General features: G+C 33.9%; 1 protein-coding gene across 1 annotated transcript; it reads right to left on the reverse strand.

Annotated features, from left to right (window-relative positions):
* Positions 1 to 4,509: 4,509 nt before the first annotated feature.
* Smg5 (Smg5 nonsense mediated mRNA decay factor) lies at positions 4,510 to 14,303 on the reverse strand. The gene is made up of 7 exons (XM_073967666.1): positions 14,083 to 14,303; positions 9,343 to 9,540; positions 7,516 to 9,227; positions 5,977 to 7,280; positions 5,778 to 5,910; positions 5,475 to 5,633; positions 4,510 to 4,959 (listed from the first exon to the last, which is right to left on the reverse strand). Exons 2-7 carry the CDS (start codon positions 9,510 to 9,512, stop codon positions 4,718 to 4,720), a joined length of 3,720 nt encoding a protein of 1,239 aa, XP_073823767.1. The 5' UTR covers positions 9,513 to 9,540; positions 14,083 to 14,303; the 3' UTR covers positions 4,510 to 4,717.
* Between the last annotated feature and the right edge of the window lie 5,272 nt (positions 14,304 to 19,575).

The raw sequence follows: 19,575 nt of genomic DNA on the forward strand, positions 1-19,575 counted from the left end.
CTTCTTGAATTTCGTCCACAAATTTTGGAGAGCTCTTTTAATTGGTTACCTTGACATGTTTATAGATTGAATATGGCCAATAGTAGGAGAATGCAGCTTGAATTGTGTCCTCCTTCAACTCGAAGGATATGCTTCCAACATTCACCATACAGAAGTCGTGTTGATTTTGTACCTGGGTACGCTGTAAAGCAAGTTACTGTTGTTTATGGGCAGGTGTTTGCTTCAATACTCTGTCGCATACTTTATGACGAAAAATTCTTGGGCAAAGAGTCAAGTCATATCCATTTTCATTGAATTGGTATTCTTAATTACTGGTCAGGTTTTCTTAGACGATTCGAAACCAAATTCATTCGAACTTGGAAACGGCGACCATGGCAAGTGTAATGTAGTTTACTCAGTGAGAAGGGAAAGAGAAAATCTAGGAACATTTTCACCAGAAGGTTTAGTGCTTACGAAAACGTTCGAAATATATTTCGCTTGGCATTGGGAAAGGATCTATAAGCTTAATTATCGGATATGTTCTGAGACACACTTCATCTCTCACTTAACGCCTTTGTTCACCCCATTTACTCCTATTTGTTGTGTTGTTTAGAGCAAGTTTGCAGTACATTATGGAAACGAAAGCTTCAAAACTGTTTTTATGGTTTTTTTCACTTTCTCCCTTAAGTTGCTACGTCGGAAAGACAAAACTCACAGGGAAATTTCATTCATGATAACCTCCTATAACTTCTTCTGATAATTCCGGATGAATGGAAGCACGTAAAATCGTATAAAAATGTTCGCCGCTTCTTGAATTTCGTCCACAAATTTTGGAGAGCTCTTTTAATTGGTTACCTTGACATGTTTATAGATTGAATATGGCCAATAGTAGGAGAATGCAGCTTGAATTGTGTCCTCCTTCAACTCGAAGGATATGCTTCCAACATTCACCATACAGAAGTCGTGTTGATTTTGTACCTGGGTACGCTGTAAAGCAAGTTACTGTTGTTTATGGGCAGGTGTTTGCTTCAATACTCTGTCGCATACTTTATGACGAAAAATTCTTGGGCAAAGAGTCAAGTCATATCCATTTTCATTGAATTGGTATTCTTAATTACTGGTCAGGTTTTCTTAGACGATTCGAAACCAAATTCATTCGAACTTGGAAACGGCGACCATGGCAAGTGTAATGTAGTTTACTCAGTGAGAAGGGAAAGAGAAAATCTAGGAACATTTTCACCAGAAGGTTTAGTGCTTACGAAAACGTTCGAAATATATTTCGCTTGGCATTGGGAAAGGATCTATAAGCTTAATTATCGGATATGTTCTGAGACACACTTCATCTCTCACTTAACGCCTTTGTTCACCCCATTTACTCCTATTTGTTGCGAATTTCTTGGGGCTAAGATTTATTAGGGTATTTAAAAAGAAGTGTACACCCTAGGTGCGTCCATAAAATACTCAAGAAATAAGTGTAAATTGGGTAAACAAAATATTGAGGCGTGAAGTGAGAGGTGAAGTGTATCTCAGAACATACCCGTATGATACTTCACTTTCGGGAGGATTCCTCACTTGTATTATTTCGCCCTATTATAAATGAACAAGGAAAAGCCAAACTAAGAATAAAAACTTTAATTTTTGGATTTAAAATGTTAATTAAATACATGAACATTCAGGGCAATCATGAATAAAAATTCCGTGCGGAATTTGTTCCCTTTCCCCAAATTCACATCTTTTTTAATTCCATATTTATGTTCAAAAAGGGAATATTTTTGTCGATTCGGTAAAAATATTCCATAATTAAATGATCCTAGTAGTTTTCAACGTTTTAAAAGAATTTCACTTTTTAGAATTATTTTCCGTGCGGAAAATTCCGAGGGAAATATTCATGATTGCTCTGATTAATTAATATTTTAGTTTCGAAAATCAAACATAATCTGCCCAATTATGAATGTTCACTTCCGAGGGATTTTTCACTTTCAATATCTCGTCCTATTAAAATAAAAAGGGAAAAGCCAAAATAAGTACAAAAACTTTAAATTTTTGAAATTAAAATATGGAATATTAGTACGCACATATTTTGATTTCGAAAATCAATTTTACTTTCTGTTATTTTGGCTCCATACAGTTCATTTGTAACATGGCGAGATAGTGGAAATAAGAAATCTCCCACAAGTAAAAATTTATAATTGAGATGAACATCAGTTTCTTGCCCCTCCCTGTTCATTTATATAGGGCGAGATAGTGAACGTAAGAAATCTCCTACATATTAACATTTATTACTGTTCTGTATTTCTAACTAAAAATACAGCCGTTTATAGAATTGGTTATAATATTTGCAACTAAACCGATGAAATTTAAAAAGCTTTAAATTCTCTAATAATTTTCTAGCTTTTAAGTATGAATTCTGCCCAAAGTCCTTTACGTATAGTTGATTGTGTATATGAAGTAAATATTTCATAATGTTGTTGGAGTTGTTGTAACTTATTTGCTGACGTTGTTTAAATTATAATATTTTCCTTTGTGTCAATACATATTTTGTTGTTGTATATTGCTGATTGGGTGGGTTTAAAATAATATTGGTTTGTTAGTAATATATAAGAATATTAATTATAATTAAAATGAAAATATATGTATTTATTAAAAATGATTACAAGTTGAAAGGAGAAAAAATAATAATGTGTTTTTTTTTATTAATTTAAAATAAAATAAAAAGGGAAAATAGAAACCCTATTGGGTGAATGTGAAAGCAGGATTTTCGGGGGGAAAACTATTGGAAACTGATTTTACAAATTGAACAAATTTTGCACCATATTCCAATGTAATTCAAAGTAATTTATAAAAGAAAACCGACATGTTTAAGAATTTAAAAATTTGTGATTTTTTTTTTTTTTTTTTGCAATGAAAGTCTACTTTTTATTTTGCAATTATTTTAGAACATTTTTAAAAAAATTGTGGATTGGAGCTATCAGTTTTATTTGCATACTTTTTTGGAATTTTTAAATTTAAAAATATCTTATTTTTTAATTTAAGTTGAAGTACATGTAAAAATACAAAATTAGCTTTTCTATAGAAGAAATAGTTAATTATTCAATTCAAATTATGAAATTAAATTTCTGAACTTTTAGAGTATTAAAGTTGTTTAAAGTACCTTGAGTTGGATTTGAAGTCACTGACTGTAACTTTAAAAAAGTATCTATATTTTCGTAAGAAACAAAGATTTGAAATTCAAATATTAAGATTATAGTTGACATATTTTTTTTTTTTGTTAATTTTAAATACCTCGAATTACATTTGAAAATGGTGCAAAGGATTATAAAAACTGTTTTGAAATATTGAAATTATAGCATTGTAAAGTGCCAAAAAACAACTATTGAAGCTAAACATACTACTAGTACTACTACTACTATTATGAAGAAAAGTTGAATGAAAGTTTTTCATATTACAAAAAAATTGAATTTCTGTTGAGAAGTAAAGTCTAGCCTTTTTCTTCTGCTTAACTATTGTATATGTTATATCTTCTATTTTCCCTTTTATAGTTTGTTTACTACTACTTGCTTTGCGTTAGAAATATCGTTACGTTTCTTTTAAATTTGATATACAAAAAATATATAAACAATGAAACCCCAAAATATTGCCACTAGACAATGATCGGTTCAGCCTAAAACCTGACGACTGGATTTGAAAGCCTAAAACAGTTTCTCTCTCTCTCTCAAATTCAAAGGAATCCCTCTAAATTATTGATTTGATTTTTTCTGTGTAAATATTTTTACTCTAAAACGTTGTAAGCTTTCGCCATCCAGTTATTTGTTATAGCAGGCGGCATGTTTTATGTTTTTTAGCAAAACTTCCAAAGCTCGGGTGGCTAAAGAAACTCACACTTCTTTTTTCTTTTCAAATTTACCCTTTTTTAACTAATTGCAAGTTATGGAATATGCCAGGAGTAGAATTTCAATTATTTCATGGAACTTAACGGTGGTAAAAGACATACAAAAGGATAAATTTAATTTGTTAGATGTCAAACAAATCAAAAGTTTCCATCCATTTCTATTGTTAGGCGTAAAAGTCTGCTGTTTATAATGAAATTTTTCTTCTCAAATAACATACCCTTAACTTGGCTTAGAAAAATTTGGAAATTTTAAAACATTTTTTTTGATGAATGTTGTTGTTTGCTGGCAAAAATGTTTGGAAGTTTTTGCATATTTTGTTGGAACGACGCAAAATTCAAGTTGTTCTTTGTTTTGTTTATAGGCATCTGCTTGCTACATTCTCTTCTCTCGGCTGTACAAACATAAAAATTCCCAACAGATGTGAAATCTTTAAGAATTTTTCTTGGTTGTTTGAAATCAAGCTAAGCTATAGCAGCAGCAGCAGCTTACATGTTACATAATTGTTTTTTGTTGATAAAATCGACAAGGGTTATATGAGGCTGTTGTTGTTGGTTGGATTTTTTTCCTTAATGCCCATTACCGATCCTATTTATGTTTTGCATGGTGTTGTTGTTGATGTTTGTTGGTTTTTAAGATTTGGTTTTTGTTTGATTGATAATTTTGTTGTTGTTGTTGATTTGGGGATAGACGACGTTATTCCCACAATTCATAAACGTTCATTTTGACATTTGTTTGCTTTTTTTGTTGTGTTGTATGTTATACTCGATACGACAGCTATAGGGCGACGACGAAGACGACAACGGCGCATTTCTTCCATGCAGGTGTTAATCCTGCGTCGTTAATTGAATTCATTTTTTGTTGGCCTTAAATTTCGCATAGAAATTTGCAATTTGATCATGACGCACTGGTATCGAATCCAAAATTCCAGTAAAACTGAAATTATTTTGATTACGTTGCTTCTCATGCAAGTAATCGCCCGATAGATATGTAACCACATTCGATTGGAATTCAGTGGCATTGGGATCGGAGTGATTGGCAACCAAATGATTACAGAATTGGGCAATTTGTAAAAATACCGAACCATCGCGATCTAAAAGAAGATGAAAAGAAAAATTATTATTACATTATTAAATTTTAATTTCATCAATAAATTTTAATAACATTATTAAATTTTTTGTTGATTTACTTACTCGACAAGTTCCGCTTTTAGGTCAGAAAAGTAAAAAATACGTTTCTGTTTTTTTATTATATTTTTATTATTCCAATATTTCGAACGTCATCGATGATCATCATCGGGGATTTTATTCTCTTTTCTCTCTATCGTCCATCGATGTCCATCTTCACTTATTCACAATCAATTTTGTTGAAAATCGTCGATGACGTTCAAAATATTGGAATAATAAAAATATAATTAAAAAAACAGAAACGTTTTTTTACTTTTCTGACCTAAAAGCTGAACTAATAAATCAACAAAAAAAGTTAGTCCAAAGGTCAACAAAAATTGCATCAAACATTATTAAATTTTAATTAATAAATATGTATAAATTTGTATTTTTTTTTGTAATTTGTTTCTAGCTGAAATTTTTATGAAGCAATACTACTTACCCAATTTTCTTGGAATTTTAATCAAAGACAGTGTCAAGTTTTCATTATCTCTTTGGGCACGCATATGACGATTACCATGTTTGAATTCTTGTTCCAACCAACGAATAACATTACGGGCATTTTCACTGCGTTTCTTCAAGTCATCCAATTCATTGAAAACTGAAAAAGGGAAAAAGAAAAATATTAAAAAATGTAGAAAAGCCACATACTGACAGAATGCTAAAGGCAACATAATTCCATTTTATTATTATTTTTTTAAGACAACTAATAATACTACAATAATATTCAAATCAACACACTTACCAGCATTGGGAATAAGAACAATAAATTTCTTGCTTTTGACCAGATTCTTTACAATGCCATTGTATTCAGTTAAAGCCTTAGCATCCACTACCAAGAAGGGAGTCATAATCATGTTCATGGGATTTTTACGAAGCTACAAGAAAAACATAAATATAATTATTTAAGAAATAAACAACATCTAAACATCGTTTATACACACCTCTTCTTCCAAAGTTTCCACTTCATTTTTCAACCACAGCTTGCCCATAATTTCACATTTCTTTGACATGGCTTCGGAACGTTCCTCATCAGCACCACTGCTCGATTGAATCTTTTCACAAATTGCACTATTTGTAGTGGTAGAAGCCGATGTACCACCACCACCAGCAGTGGCATTATTACTATTCGATTTGTCAGTATTACGATTACGTAGATAACCCTTGCGTGGCATACGTTTGCATTCCTCAACTGTATCTTTCTCCTCGTTGCTGGTATAACTTTTGCGAACAATACCATTTTTACGATCCGAATAACGACGAGTACGACCTTCGGTACGTTTGCGAGCAGCATTTTTAGCTGTACGCCTTTCACGACGTCTCGAAGAGGATTTCTTTTCTTCACGCTTCTTTTTGGTGTTCTCGGTAAAACGTCTAGCCTTGACGCAAAAACGATAATTGAATTTCTTTTGTTTGCATATAAAGAAACCAAAATCAACCATTTTGAAAATGCGTAATATACACTCCTCCTCCGCGGTGACCTTTTCACGTATGGTTGTTTCCCAATCTAGGGTAATTTGAGTAGATTGGAAGATGTCGAAACTCTTGAAAACAAAATCTTCTGAAAGGGGAACGTTGGCTCTAACATCAAATAGATCACATAGCGTTTGACGCACATTAGGCGTGGTAAGGAACTCTCTTTCAAAGAACACTTTACGTGTGAATATATCAATATTACAATAATTTAACAATTTCATAATTTTATGTATAAACTCTGGATTCGAGTGATAACAACCGAATAAAATTTCATGATTTATACGCAACCAATCGAAGAGGATTTTCAATGCTCTAATGGTTGGTTCATTGCGGGCAAAATCTACCACAATATTAGGATTAATTTTGGTGTATTTATTACGATAAACCATTTTCTTGGGAGGCTCATCACCGAGTTTGACATCTTCAATGGGTTTTTGATTGCCTGAGATATTTTTCGGAGTATCATCATGATGATCACAATTGGTGAAATTCAAAACCGAGTTGTTTGTATTCAATTGGAGTATTTCAAAACTCTTTAATAATTCCTCAGAGTCAATATCTTGAGAGCTGGTGCGTGCTGCGGAAGCTGCAGTTAAATGTGTCAATTTGTCTTGCTCTTGATCGGGATAAATAATATTTTCCTCCTCAATGACAATATCTTCATTATCGGAAAAGTTGGGACCAGCACTGCCGTTTGTGTAGACACTTTCCTTGGAGCCATGACGTGAATTGTTGCACAGATTATTGTGCTTATGTTTGGTGTTCGTTTCTTCTGGAAATAACAAAGAGGAAGAATGGGAAAAAAATTAAATATGTATGTATACGTAATCATACGTAATATATGACAGCATTTGGGGTTTGTAATGACACGTAAGCCGATATCGTCGGTTTCCAATGTCAGAGAAAATATATACAATACAAATATCTTTGCCAAACCCAAAGCTCTAACATGACATAACCTCTAACTAATGCGTATTATAAAACATATTTAAATATTCATAGCTTACCTTGAACTTCCTGTTCTTGCTCCGCTTCTGGTTCTGGTTCGGCTGCTTCGATATCGCTGAAATCAGTATCAAAATTAGAGCTCAAATCAGTGTAATCTTCTTCATCCGTGGAGAAATCAGTATCCATATCCGACTCGGTATCGTAACAGGAACTATCATCCGATTGGGCAATTTTACGCCTACGTCGTCTTAATTTCATTCCACGTTTCTTACTTTTACAGGAGAGTGGAGTTTTCAAATCACTTTCCTTAGCCTCATCGGAGGAACGGGTGGAGTTTGGTTCACCATCATTTTTGTTATCATCCTTAGAGGTCTTATTGCTATCTTGGGTCTTGCAAATATAATCATCATGTGAACGTTGTGATTCTCTTGAATCCGATGAGAAATCTTTTTGCGACAATTGTTGATTTTGTTTCTTTTCTTTGCGCTCAGCCTCACCAATGGTGGATAACCAATTTTTATACTCATTACGTGATTTACGTACCATCATGTCGAATTCTTCAAATTTCTTGGCATACATGACATGGAATTGTTCATTTTCTGCCGTTTTAGCCAGTATGGTTTGTTCCAAGCTAACAATACAAGCATCCATAAGATCCGAACAAACTGCCACCAAGAAAGCGTTCAGTGAATAGACTTTTTGCGAATTGATCATTTTCAATTTGGACAAACAGAAGAATAGTATTGAAACTATTTTAAATATACTCGAATCATTGACATTGAAAGTTTTTGAACAGAGAATTTTACGCAAATCCACCAGCACACAATGACACAAAGAATTAAAATCCGGTACTTCTTTGTCGAAAAAGAATATATCCACAATTAAATAGAAACGGGCATAGAAATCTTGTAAACTAAATTCAATTTTATCCGGATCCATTTTTGTCAAATAATCAGCATGGGCGGCAAACAGTTTGCACACGTTATTTTCACTCAGTTCAAAGGGTATCAAGCTGACAAGCGAGTACAAATAATGGTAAATTGAATCCAAATCATAATTCTGGCCATAATACAATGTGCCCAATTGATTTTGAGCCATACCAATAGCTGGATTTAATTTAAAGGCTTCAAAGTAGTACTTGGCTGCCAATTGTTTAGTAATCTTCAGTTTCGTATCAATACGAAAATCCAAGAAGTAGCGATGCAAGTCACCCAAACTTAGCAAAGATGAGTGAATACTGTCCAGAGCAAATGATATTGCATCCAAACTCTTATCCACGGCATAATTATTGATATCATCAACATCCAAACAACAGCCATCACCTTTACCACCACCTCCTCCATGTTGTCTTGCTTCTTTATCCTTTATCTCCTTCAAGTAGGCATCACTTATGATGGTAAAATCAATTAAATATTTTAAATCCAAATCATAGATTTCTTCCATTTTGGCTGCGATGCGCTTATAATTTAATATACCAGCACAAAGAAATCTCTCAATTTTTTGTATATTTTCTTGGGCTCCTGGTTGTGTTTGATCTTTCAACTCTTTGGCCCAATTCTTTTTAACATAGGCTATAAATTCATAATAACCTTTGCGCCACATAATTTCTCGAGCCCGTTTACCCACCGACTGATAATCCTTGAAAATAATCTGTATGCACAGTTGTACAATTTGCGCCCTTTTTTGTTCCAAATCATTTTGGAAAAGTTGAGATATACCAGAAATCTGTTTCTTTTCCTCGTCCAGTTGTTTTACCACAACATAAAGTTGTCTAAAAAAGAAAAGGGATTTGAAAAGAAATGTATTTTAACAATAACAAAAAATCAAAAATATCTCATGAAAACTTCATAAGGTCAAATATGAAGCTGCTAAAGGTATTTACTTACTGATATAGCTTTTTAACTTCGGCATTAACTTCAGTATGCGATCCATGTGTCGTATCGCCAACACGCTGCAATTTATTGTTATTTCTACCATTATTACGGCCTCCATTACTAATGCCTCCAATACTATCTCCGGAGGAATTAGAACCTCCGGAACTCAAAACTGAGTCCATTTTCCAAAGGTATGTTAAATATTTATATCTGCAAATAAATTAGAATAAAATATTATAAACAAGTAAGAACGGCGTTAAGTTCGGCCTGGCCGAACCCTCCACAACGAGTGGTATTGAGGTTAAATGGAACAATTAGTTTGCTTTCGTGAATGAAGAAGGCTAAATACAAAATTTCAGCAAGTTCAGTAAAACAATGTTGATAACCATCATAATACCGAAATTCGAGAGGTGTGATGGGGGCTATATCAAAACGTCGATCTCAAAGAAGACTAAATACCAAATATCCGATATTTCGGTAAAATCTTCAAAATACCGAAAATCAAGAGGTACGCTTCTATGGGGGATACAGGAACCCGCGGACCTATACTCATAATTCTCCTCCGGAAGGTTTTATAACCCCATAGAAGACTAAATAACAAATTTCAGTCTTTCGGTGGGATATTGACGTCACAACCAACAGAATTGCAAACAATCGGGAGGTACAGTTCTATATCGGAATGTGAACCTACACGACGAAGACTAAATACCAAATTTCACCCATTTCGGTGGATTGCTGTGGCCAAAAACGAAACGAAAATCGAGAGGTACCGTTCTATGGGCGCTATATAAAGGCGTGGACCTACACCGACAAATTTCAGGGAGAAAGTTTATACCCCCATCGAAGACCAAGTACCAAATTTCAGCCATTTCGGCGTATATTGGAGCCAGAACCCTCACAATACCGCTATATGAAGGGGTGAACCTGAAGATTCAGTTGGAAAGAAAACTAAATATAGAAATTTCAGCCATTTTGGTGTGATAATGAGGCTAAACCTTCAAAATACAGAGAATCGGGTGTTACCGTTCTATGGAGACTATGGAGGCGTTGACATATACCGTTCCGTTCTATGGGGGCTATATCAAAACGTGGACCGATATAGCCCATTTGCAATACCAAACATCCTAGGAGCAATAGAAATTTCTATACCAAATTACAAAGCTCTATCTATAAAATTGCGAGCTGTATCTTAATTTCAACAGACGGACGGACAGACGGAAATGGTTACATCGACTTAGAATTTTACCCTTATCAAGAATATGTGTGACAAACGGAATGACAAATGGTGGAGGGTATAAAAATGAGTAGAGTGAGATTAGCCTAAAATCGAATTCCTGAAACCAATACCTAAAAGTTCAAGAAGGGTTGTAAGACTATGGAATTGTAAGACCTGTTTGTCAAGAGTGTCTACATTTCTAAAATTTTGTTATAAATTAAAAAAAGTTAATTAAAAGTTGCGAACTTTTTGCCGAAAGCTGACCTGGTGATGAGAAGACAGTATAAAAAATATTTTGGATGAGCGGAACACTATATCGATTGAATTTAATGGATACTTTTTATAATTTGTGTTAATATAGTTCTTAATACTCTGCAACTATATTCATGGCTTGCATTTTTTTTTTGCACATTTAAACTGACTAAAACACATTCCGAAGAATGCAACTACTTTCAATCCAAAGCACTCAATCAAAAGACGTACCGTGGATCGAAAATGAAGTGCATCCTAGACGTATGCCGTGGAAGCAAAATGGACTGCATCCTCGCTGCAACATGTCCTCGTAAAAAGTATGACTTCTTTCACTTAGAAAGATGTAGTCCGAAATCACTTGCACTCATGATTCATCTACTTCTTTGGCTAAAAACATTTTGCTGAGATTTTAAAACTAATCGGCCGGTTTTGTCGACAGTTAAATAAATACTCAAAGCCCAAACATTTTAAATTAATAGGATTCTCGAAGGTCCTATTCCAATAATGGACCCAATAAACACAGTCAGCACCCAGCAACCGGACTGACCCGAAACTATAGTGTTTCGTCCAGCGGCTGCCAACCCAGCATCATACCTATGCTTCTTCGGAGCTTTCTATGCCACTACAACAACAACCAAATTTTCCACAAGGGAAATTCTATTCTCTCCAACGTGAAAACCTTACCAGGGCTACAACAACTACAAAAAGGACCCAGACATATTTACCTCCCTGTCTTTAATCAGCCAACTGACCAATATCAGAGAATGGAACAGCTTCTGAAATTTGGATTCCCGAAACATCAACACGTCTCCAGTTAATCACTGATCACATACAGAAAGTAACCCCCAGTTTTTGTAAAAATTTTTATTCTTCTTACACGAATTGTTAAATTTTGTAGATCAATTTACTCGCTTTAGCGCAAATGTAGAGCGCTGATTTTTAAATGAGGAATCCTTAACGATATATGGAACGGGTATACGAAACATTAGATGTGTATGTCATCTGGGGGCTGAGATATAAATGCCTAAATTATTACGAATATAGACGAACGAACAAAAATAAGTTACAAAAACTGGGGGTAAGACCTAATGTGAGTCAACGGGGCTCAACCGGCTGAAAGTTGAAAATAAACTAAACCTTTGGCTATATCATCTGAGTGGAGTGTAGTCAATTCAAAAGAGTGTGCAAATTGTTTTAACCGACAATTTGGGGAGTTCGCCAATAGTGGCAGTACGAAGTGATGAACGTTGTGTCGCATACCACCCCATCCGGCCTAGGAGGCACAACAGGGGTTTACATTGTTTAATCACCTGAATGATCTAACAATCGGGTACCTTATTTAATTATTTATGCAGGAAAGAGAGAAAGCAAAGCTGAAGCGTATAAGCCGATTTCACTGCTGCAGGACACAGCAAATATCCTGTCCTTCTCCATTGAAACTATAGCGGCATAAATTGAATACTCTACCAGCTGGCGGATAAATCTGAAATGTTTACACAGGTAGATCTTTACGTCCTGATTACAAAAATATAAAGTTTGTTGGGGGGAAGTCCATACTTCCCGAGATATGGGCCTCTGAATTTCCGAAAATTCCCATGTTAAAGCAAAAAAAAAATTAAATTAAAAAAAATTGTTCCCGTGCCCTAGATTGGCTCCTGTCCATAGTAGAAAGTCCCAAATCCCCGGCCGAAGGCCCGCTACTTAGAAAAAACTTACAATTTAAAACAAATTTTCAGACTTTTTCCGCCAGCTGATAGAGTATTCAATTTGTTCCACTATAGCATTTATTAAACGGCCTAAGTGTCTTAAATGGTTATGGGTTGATCTAATCCATGCAAAGGCAATTGAAGCATTATTCCTCTCCAAACTCCGGGTGCAGTAGGTTTGGCTCGACTACTTTTTTGCATTGTACAGTCGACCAATTCCCTTGGGGAAGGATCAATGTCAGCGTGTAAAACATCTCCCCAGCATGTGGTCCAGATCCTCACGACATACTACTGACATTTATTAAATACCCATCCAAACATACTCATCTCTAGCTCCAAAAACTCTTTTCAGCCCTAAAGATTAAACTAAACGGCGATTTACGCAGTATTGGAAGCCGGAATGGGAAGGCTAAGAAATTTCAACTTAATGTTTCCATATTCTAATGTGAAAATGAAGTCAGTGTAAAAAAGTTGTTAATGATGCTAAAAATGTATGGTGAATCAACATTTAAATTTTAACCCATTTAACTTTGGCACTGATGAACATGACAATGCATGATCTGTTCGTTACAAATTTATTATAATTACAAATTATATTCTTCTTGTATAGAGACTATTTTTGGATGTTATGATTCATGTAAATAAAAAAACGTTGAATTATCTTTTAAAAATATTTAAAACACACAATTGACAATTGTTTAGTTGTTTTTATTTGTAAACAAATAAACGCTGTGTAAGAGAGAAGGAATGATAACGCGCGCAAAGGGAAGGAAGCATCAAGCATCGGTATGCACAGATGGATGGAGATAGGTATAGATGGCAAAAAATTTCAAAGATTCGAAGAAAAAAGAACTGCGGAATAAATTCAATAAATTATACCCATAAAGCAACGATAATGACAATATTCCAGAAAATGTTGGTGTATTCTAGTCCAAAAAGCGGATAATCAGATATAACCTCTTTTGTAATAACAATGATTGGGAAAAGTGGGACATATTGTTGTTGAATAATTGTAATGCATCTGTGCATATGTGAAATAATTATTCTTCGGATGGCTGCCCGGTTATGGAATTGGAAGCAAACAAACAAAACAAACAGTTCAGCTGATTACACTGTCCCATATTTACTGACATCAAGACAGGGTTGCATTCTTCGAGATAAATCGCTGCTTATGATGAAAAGCTATGGTTTTAACAAACAAGTCTACCTAAAAAGTTGCTGGAATGGTTAAGCATTATCAAAAAATAGTAGAGTAAAAATACTAATTTACATCTTTTCTTGAGATCTTTTGCCACAACAGCGTAAATTAAGACAATCATCGTCAGATTTGTTTGTTGTAGTTTCGAGTTGAATAATCAATAAAGCATTCACATTGTTTTTGTTGTATTCAATAGTTAGTAGCATTTAACTGTTTTAATCTATCTATATATTACTCATATATATCTATATATTTTGCAATAACGAAGACATTTTAACACGTCTTTTTTGGTAATTTCACAAAAGATGTTGTCCCCTCTTGCTTCTCCTACCAACATTTTATGCAGATATATTTTTCACGGTTTTTTCGTCACTACACACCTTTAATTTTTATTGCTGTCTTTCACTGTTATAATTTGTTGACCGTTGCGTTATTATCTTTCGTTTTTAAAAATATTTTAAAGGAATTTTTCAATGGAAAAAACCAGGCTGCGTTTTTTTCTTTATTGCGTCTGCTATTTTTCAAGTTTTTTTTGTGATTGGCAAGCTGCGCAGCGTTGCTTAAACACGTACTGACAGCGTTGCTGTATTCATAGCACCCATTCAAACAAGTACTTTATGTTGTGGCGTAAAGCATTTTGTAGCGTAAAAGATACGTCAATTCAAATACTCATTTTCTTCTTTTTATTGTTTATAATTTAAGCAATAGACAAATACTACTTTGATTTTGATTAATTTCAATATTGTCATATTTTCAAATATTTATGTGATATATTAGCTTTTCAATTAAAAAACATATTACTTCTTTACGTCATACGCCGTCTTTTTGAATGTAAAATTTACGATTTTGAGTTATAGCGGAAGTGAAATCTATTCCAATAGCTCTGTTCCTTTACGTGCAAGAATCTTCAAGTTTTACCACTTTTTACTCGAAAAGCGTTCCTTTACTTCAGACACAATGCAATTCATATGGCAGCAGTTTCCAACTTTTACTACTTTTGCCGGTTTTACTATTTTCAAAAGTAAAGGAACAGACCAAATATGTTTGCTGGTTGCTTCGTCTAGAACATGGTACAATTACTTTGGTAGAAATATCGGCGAATTGCTACAACAAAGCAACTTTTTTTGTAATGTAAACTGTCAAAATTTTCGCCCAATTGGTTTCTTGTTGTCTCTTTTTATCGCTTGTGTTTGTACAGTGAAGTGAACACATGCTATTTCTTACTTACCGAATGGTTTTTTGTTTTGATTTTTCATAGCGAATTCCTAGTTTTTTGACGTTTTAGATTCGATCAGCTGGGCTGAGGCATCTACCTAAGTAATCTTACCATGGTCTAGAATAAAAACGTATGGCGAGTGAATAAATAATGAATTTGTTTAAAACATCTGTTGATCTGTTAAAGGTGTGAACAGAATGAAATACTCCGCTTGTTTTACGCTCAGTTTCATGTAAAAGATTAAAGGCCAAGTACTACCTAATCCAAATGCTGCCTAATTCTTTTGAATTCGGTAGTATTTAATTGTGTTTCTACCTTAAGTGCAAACTATTGGCCTGTTCCCGTACGTTATAAAGTGGTAAAAGTCGCAAAAGTTGTAAAAGTCGTAAACGATTTTCATATAAATTTTGTGTACGGGAACTCAAAATGTGTAAAAGTGGTAAAATTGTAAAAACTTTTTAGTTCTGGAACAGGGCTTATATTTATTTTTATACCCTCCACCATATGGAGGGTATTGCTTGGTTTACATTTACGAAATCCACTCGATTTCAACTGTCAATTCCATAGCTCAAACGTCAAATGAAAACTCATCTGAAATCAATTGGATTTCATTTGACGTTTGAGCTATGGAATTGACAGTTGAAATTGAGTGGATTTCGTAAATGTAAACCAATCATTACTCTGTTCCAGAACAAAATTCTATGAACGAACGACGATTTGTCTACGTTGTTCGAGTAGAAATACTCTCTGAACGACAAATAAAAAAGTCCCATCCCTAACAAATGAGAGAATTTATCGAAAAAAAAATAATTATGACATGTCTAAATTCAAAATTGAAAAATTTGTTGAAAACACAAAAATTATTAGAAAAAAGGAAAAAGATGAATGAAAATTAATGAACTAAACATTTTATACAGATGCAGAAGGAAGATGGTTGTGTTTCCTTCTTAATTCCACACACATTTCTTGTCCATCAGTTCAAAATCGCGTAAAAAATCAGAAACAAAAAGGAAACAAATATCTGAAAGTCTGTATTCACAAATGTTGTTTTGACATGTCTCTCTCTCTTTAATTTTGAAAATAGAAACATATAAAAATATATTGAAGATACAAAATTATTCAGAATTTATGAAAAAAATGAATGAAATGTGTGCAGCTAAATATAGAAGATACATTTGAAGGAAAGTCTATTGTTTTTCCTATTCATTTAAGGTATATTTTATGTGTTTTCGGTTCAAATTTTCGTGAAAACAAGGAAACAGAAATGAAGGAAATTTTGTTTATGTTTCTGTTAATTACGATTAATTAATGTCACCGTGGTGCAATGGTATGCACACTCGCCTTGCACACATAAGGTCGTGGGTTCGATTCCCCGGCTAGGCAACATCAAAACACTTTTCAACGGTGGCAAAATACCCCTCAGTACTGTTGGCGACATTTCCTGGGTATTTCAGCCATGTAAAACTTTTCTACAAAAGTGGTGTCTTAGACACGCCGTTCGGACTCGGCGATAAACTGTAGGTCCCATATTATTGAGCTAATATGAATCGGGGTGCACTCATTGATATGAGAGAAGTCTCCCTTGTCCCTATGGGATGTTGTGGAACAATTATTATATTACGATTGGTGTCGTGGAAACGGGTTAATTCGTGTACGTCGTTCGACAGGCGAACAACGTAATTGAAAAGCTCGTGTAAACATAACATAAAGGCCTTGGTACATAAGCTGCCTCGCCTCTTTGTCTTGCTCTCCTGCTTCATAGCTGACAAAAATAAAAGAATTAAAAGGCCGAGCAAATTTCGAACTGGGTTGTCCTTTTCTTTTTTATTATTTTATCAGAAGCAAGCAAGGCAAGCAGGGGAGGCCCCTTATGTACCTAGGCCTTAAAGGCCTCGACACATAAGAAGCATCAGAATCAGAATCACATTTGGATTAGGTCGAACTTGGTCTTTAGTCATTTACCAGATATGACTTAAGCAAGAATGCCATGCTTTCTTATGAGTCGAGGCCTTTAAGGCCTAGGTACATAAGGGGCCTCCCCTTAACCTTCTTACAGATTTCAGAACGATTTCGGAATAACGTTCTTGTTAGTTGTAAAGGTGCGAACAGAACGAGAAATTCACGCTTATCCAAGCCTCAATTTATGTACAAGAATAAAGAAATGCAAGATCGCATTTTAATTATGTATTACAGAGAAATGCAATTTGCCACTCACGAGCCACTTGCTAAAAAATATGCCTACGTATTGATTTTCACTCAAAAAAAGTTCTTTTAAAATACATACTCATAGACATTCGGTTATACTTTGATATGTCGTTTTGCCCACTCGGTAACATTTCATCCCTTACCTTCTTACTCATTGCACATCAAGCGTTTTTTTAGTAACACTTGTCACTCAGTCGATTGTCTTGTGCTCTGTGTGTGAGAGAGAGAGAGTGAGAGGCATAATTGGCTCATGTGGCTCGATCTCTTGTGATAGCAAGTTTGTTTTACACTTTTTTGTTCTTCACTACGAAGTTTTACCGTTATTTTGTGTTTTTTTTTTTTTTTTGGGTAGCTAATTTGAATCATTGATCATCTTCAGTCGTGCATTAGAATCAGTGTAGAGCATTGAAAAATAAAAAGTAATAAAATGGAAAATTGTTTGGACGTGAAGACAAAAATTAACCAAGGGTTATATAAAGTAACTCGGCGCCGTAAAGGCACCAGTTTTATTTGGAAAATTTTAGCAGATATTCTGAAGGAAGACGATACATTGCTTGATGGATGGGTTTTCTGCCGAAAATGCGAAAAAGTGTTAAAATACACTAATAAGCAGACATCCAATCTAGTCCGCCATAAATGTTGCGTATCCCTAAAACAAACCCAAGACTTAAAACCGGTATCAGCGGAATGTCGTCCATTTTCATCTGTCTCTGGAACAGGTTTTATCGAGATGGCCCAATTTTTTATTGCGGTTGGAGCTGAATAAGGCGAAAATGTTAACGTCGAGGAATTGTTACCAAGCCCAATCGACAATTATATTAAAAGGAATTTCCTCGGAGTGACGCTTCATTATCATCAAAATAATGAACTTCGAAATATTATTTTGGGATTGAAGTCCTTAGACTTTGAACGGTCCACAGCAGAGAATGTTTATACAAAGTTAAAGGACATTCTTCTTCAATTCCATATTGAAGAATTCAATGAAATTATATTTGTAACGGATAGAGGAACTAATGTGATAAAAGCATTGAAGAATTATACTAGAATTAACTGCAGCAGCCATTTACTATCAAATGTGTTGGAGAAGTCATTTCACGAGACACCTGAATTAAATGAACCTGTTCGTTCTTGCAAAAATATTGTGAGGTATTTCAAAAAAGCCAATCTGCAGCACAGACTCCCAACTTCGCTAAAAAGTGATTGCCCAACTCGGTGGACTTCTATATATACAACGCTAAAATCTATTGTTGATAACTGGGTAACCGTTAGTCAAGTACTGAGTGAGATGGGAGAAACCCGAAGAATTTTGAATGTCAATATATCCCTAATTCGTACAATGGTTAACATTCTCGAGTGTTTCGAAAGAATTTTTAAAGAATTGCAAATATGTAGTACACCCTCCCTATGTTTTGTTGTGCCGTCTATTTTAAAAGCTAAAGAAGTATGTTCACCTCACGTCGATGATGTTGCAGATATAGAAAAACTAAAAGTGAATATAATTAAAAATATAAACGAAATTTGGGAAAACAATTTGAGCATATGGCACTATGCAGCATTTTTTTGTATCCACCCGCCTCACATATGCAACCAGAGAAACTAGAAGAAATAAAAGAATTTTGTTTGCATATAATGGATGGTATGGAATTGACTAACAGAATTAGTTCGAATAGTAATACTAGTATAAACACAATATCTCAACAAAAAAGCATATCAACAACAAACTTCTTTTTTCCACAATTAACCCCGAATTACAGTTCTGAAACGCCAGCAAATTCAATTGATGAATTCGAAAATTACCGCAGGGAAAGAGTTATTTTAAGCGAAGATTTTAACGTCACGGAATGGTGGAAAGCTAATTCAAAGAAGTATCCTCGTCTTTCTAAACTTGCTCTATCGATTCTAGCAATACCTGCAAGTAGCGCTGCATCGGAAAGGACTTTTTCTTTAGCAGGAAATATAATTTCAGAAAAGAGAAGTCGAATTGGACCACAAACTGTAGACAATTTATTATTTCTAAATTCTTTTTATAAAAATTTCTCTTAACTTCAGTCCTATTTGCATATTTTTTAATTAAAAGTAAGAAACATAATTTTTAAATGGAATTAAAAATTCAATTTCAATTAAATTGAATTAAAAATGTTTATTTTTTATGACTTGTGATATTTTTTTTTTTAATTAAAAGTAAGAAACATAATTTTTAAATGGAATTAAAAATTCAAATTCAATTAAATTGAATTAAAAATGTTTATTTTTTATGACTTGTGGCATTTTTTTTAATTAAAAGTAAGAAACATAATTTTTAAATGGAATTAAAAATTCAATTAAATTGAATTAAAAATGTTTATTTTTATGACCTTTTTTGTTTTTGTTGTAACTGCAAAATTAAATAAAACTAATTTTGAACTATAAAAAATAAAAACATTGCATTTTCATTTTCTAACAAAATGCCCTG

This window comes from Musca autumnalis, unplaced genomic scaffold, assembly GCF_047663935.1.
Source record: "Musca autumnalis isolate F117 unplaced genomic scaffold, ASM4766393v1 scaffold_2, whole genome shotgun sequence".
NCBI classification, from domain to species: domain Eukaryota; kingdom Metazoa; phylum Arthropoda; class Insecta; order Diptera; family Muscidae; genus Musca; species Musca autumnalis.